A 2,518-nucleotide genomic window follows, 5' to 3' on the forward strand; every position below is an offset into this window, starting at 1 on the left:
TACATCACTGATGCTTGTGTCTGTGCAAGATGATTTGAGAAAGAAAAATGCAGAGATAGCTGTAATGAAGGCCAAGTTTGACAGGCTTGTGTTTCTATGCATTGTGTTTGTGCTGGGCTTAGTTGCAGGCAAGATGTTAATGTAGTGATGCAATATAGTTGAACTATGTGTGTGCTGGGTGTGTGTTGGACAAGATGATCACAGTTGTGATGTATCTAGTGTGCATGATGGTAATGCAGTTCCAATGTATCTAGTGTGCACTATGTGTGTGCTGGGTGTATGTTCTGATGTATGCATGATGGTAATGCAGTGAGTAAAACTTGCAGTTTGAATAAGGAATTCCTTTGAATAATGGAAGCATAAATATTGCCGTAACATCCATAGCATAAATATCCAGAGAGCATATCATCCATAACATCCATAACATCCATAACCTGATACATGTCTGTATTCAGGATTTCACAAAATAGATGTTTGCAATATAACATTATACATAATATTGCAACACCATGTACTACAGAGGTAGCTGCAGCCACAACTAGTAGTTCCCACTGCAAGTGAAGTAGCTGTAACTTGGAATTGATGATGCAGCTTTCCTTCTTCCCCTCTTTGCTCCTCTTCCTGTCACTCCAGAAGTAGATGGTCCTGCTTCAGTAGTTGCCACTCTTTTTCTTGGTGGCTTGAACCTGCTGGCCTTGGTACCAGGTGCAGAAGCTTGTGGAACTGTAGTTGTTCTAGCTGATGCAGTTGCAGAAGTTGATGCAGTTGCAGAAGCTGATGCAGTTGCAGAACCAGATGCTTGTGCTTGAGGGGCAGTTCCAGAACCTGATGCTTGCTAGCATTAGTTGAAAACAGAAAATAATTTGGTATATAAGAAACTAAAGTGGCAAATGGTAAATTAGCAAATAATCATGCAATACCTCATTTCTGCTGTTTTTCTTGGTAGTTTTAGTGAGATGTGCATTCTTCTTCTTCATGCTCTCTATTTTCCACATAGGATTAGCTAGTATGAAATGCTCATACCTCTGTGCAACCAACTTTGCTGTCACAAGCTTGTTGACTCTGTTTTGTGCACATTCATGATGATCATTGAAAGTGATAACTTGAAATCTTGCTGTTCTTGACCTTTTTGCTGCATATATGAGCCAGGGGCAACCATCCCATCCACACTTGGCCCTCACTCTATCACTCTCTGATTTAATGAATCTGATACTCCTCTTAGTAACCAGACCATATCTTCTCAAAGCTTTGCAGAATTGGTTCTTGCTTCTAAAAACCATGCTCAATGCAAAATGTGGTATCTCAGTGTCATTGTTATACCTGATGAACTGGCTCTTTCTCTTCACTAACTCTCCATCTGAATCTTCATCATAGCTATAGTCCTCATCAGAAGAATCATACTTCCAGTCATCTTGTTTTGCTTCTATTTGTTGCTCCATGTTGGCAATAAGGTCAATTGGTACTGCACTTGTTGCATCACTTCCAATCCAGCTCTTGCTATCTCTCATTCTTTTCTTGAACTTTCTGGCATGTCTCCTTAGCTCCACAACCTCTGAATCTTCTCCACTGTCATCACTGTGTGGAATGTACACAAAGTCACTGTCTGAATCAGAAGCAGAATCATGCTCTGGTGCAGCAACATCATGCCCTGCAGCAACTGTGTGTTGACTTGGATCAAGCACTTGAGAAAAAGGTCCTTCAGTAACATTGTCATGCCCTGTTGCAACAACATCATGCCCTGCAGCAACATTGTCATGCCCTGCTGTAGCAACATTGTCATGCCCTGCAACTGTATGCTTCTGTGGCCTTCCACTGCTTGTTCTATGCTTCTGTGGGCTGCTAATAACTTCTCTGACCACACCTGTTTCATCAGTGATAAGCAAATAAGTGTCAGATTCAGCAGGCTCTGCAGCTGTGATCACAACATCAGGTTCACAATCTGTCAATGAAACTATCTCATCCTCAAAATCACTGCCACTACTACTGTCAGCACTATCTTGTTCTCCATGGTACTCTACATATACATCTGCAACAGCACCAACAGCCACATAATCTGCCATCTGAACACATTTGCTGTCATCATTCAGAAAAATCAAGCCATTCACAAGTTCTTTACCAGGAATCAAGAAATAAAACTTCATAGACTCCTTCACTACAATGTGATCCTTCAAAAATCCCTTCACTTCCTGCACAGATAATTTGTCCCTTTCTATGTCTGACATAACATCATCTCCTCCAACATATTGCAGATTAGGGCCAATACGAACGAAATCCCCACCCAGATGGAAGCAAACATGCAAAATCTCACTCGGATCCATCATATCACTGCAGTAAACAAAAAAAGAACAAAATTAACCTATTTGTGCGTTTGAACATCTAAATCCAAGGCTTAATCAAAGAAAAATCGCACATTTTTTGCCCGCAAGAAGCCTGCCCCTAAATCTGGCCAAACCCTAACAATACTGCCGCAAGCAGACCCTAAACTACGGGCATCGGAGGAGGAGGGCATGGAGATGTT

At 41.4% G+C, this 2,518-nt stretch overlaps 1 protein-coding gene across 1 annotated transcript; it reads right to left on the reverse strand.

The window, feature by feature from the left end:
* Positions 1-326: 326 nt before the first annotated feature.
* On the reverse strand, positions 327-2,137 carry LOC123429666. The gene is made up of 2 exons (XM_045113676.1): positions 921-2,137; positions 327-835 (listed from the first exon to the last, which is right to left on the reverse strand). The coding sequence occupies exons 1-2, from the start codon at positions 2,058-2,060 to the stop codon at positions 539-541; spliced, it is 1,437 nt and encodes a 478-aa protein (XP_044969611.1). The 5' UTR covers positions 2,061-2,137; the 3' UTR covers positions 327-538.
* Between the last annotated feature and the right edge of the window lie 381 nt (positions 2,138-2,518).

The sequence above is a fragment of the Hordeum vulgare genome, chromosome 2H (genome assembly GCF_904849725.1).
Source record: "Hordeum vulgare subsp. vulgare chromosome 2H, MorexV3_pseudomolecules_assembly, whole genome shotgun sequence".
NCBI classification, from domain to species: Eukaryota; Viridiplantae; Streptophyta; class Magnoliopsida; order Poales; family Poaceae; genus Hordeum; species Hordeum vulgare.

Bases quoted from the DNA above. Each gene is read 5' to 3' on its own strand.
- LOC123429666 (XM_045113676.1), bottom strand. From the start codon at position 2,060: ATGGCAGATTATGTGGCTGTTGGTGCTGTTGCAGATGTATATGTAGAG. The intron at 836-920 runs GTATTGCATGAT...AACTAATGCTAG, and splicing joins AGAAAAACAGCAGAAATGAG to CAAGCATCAGGTTCTGGAAC.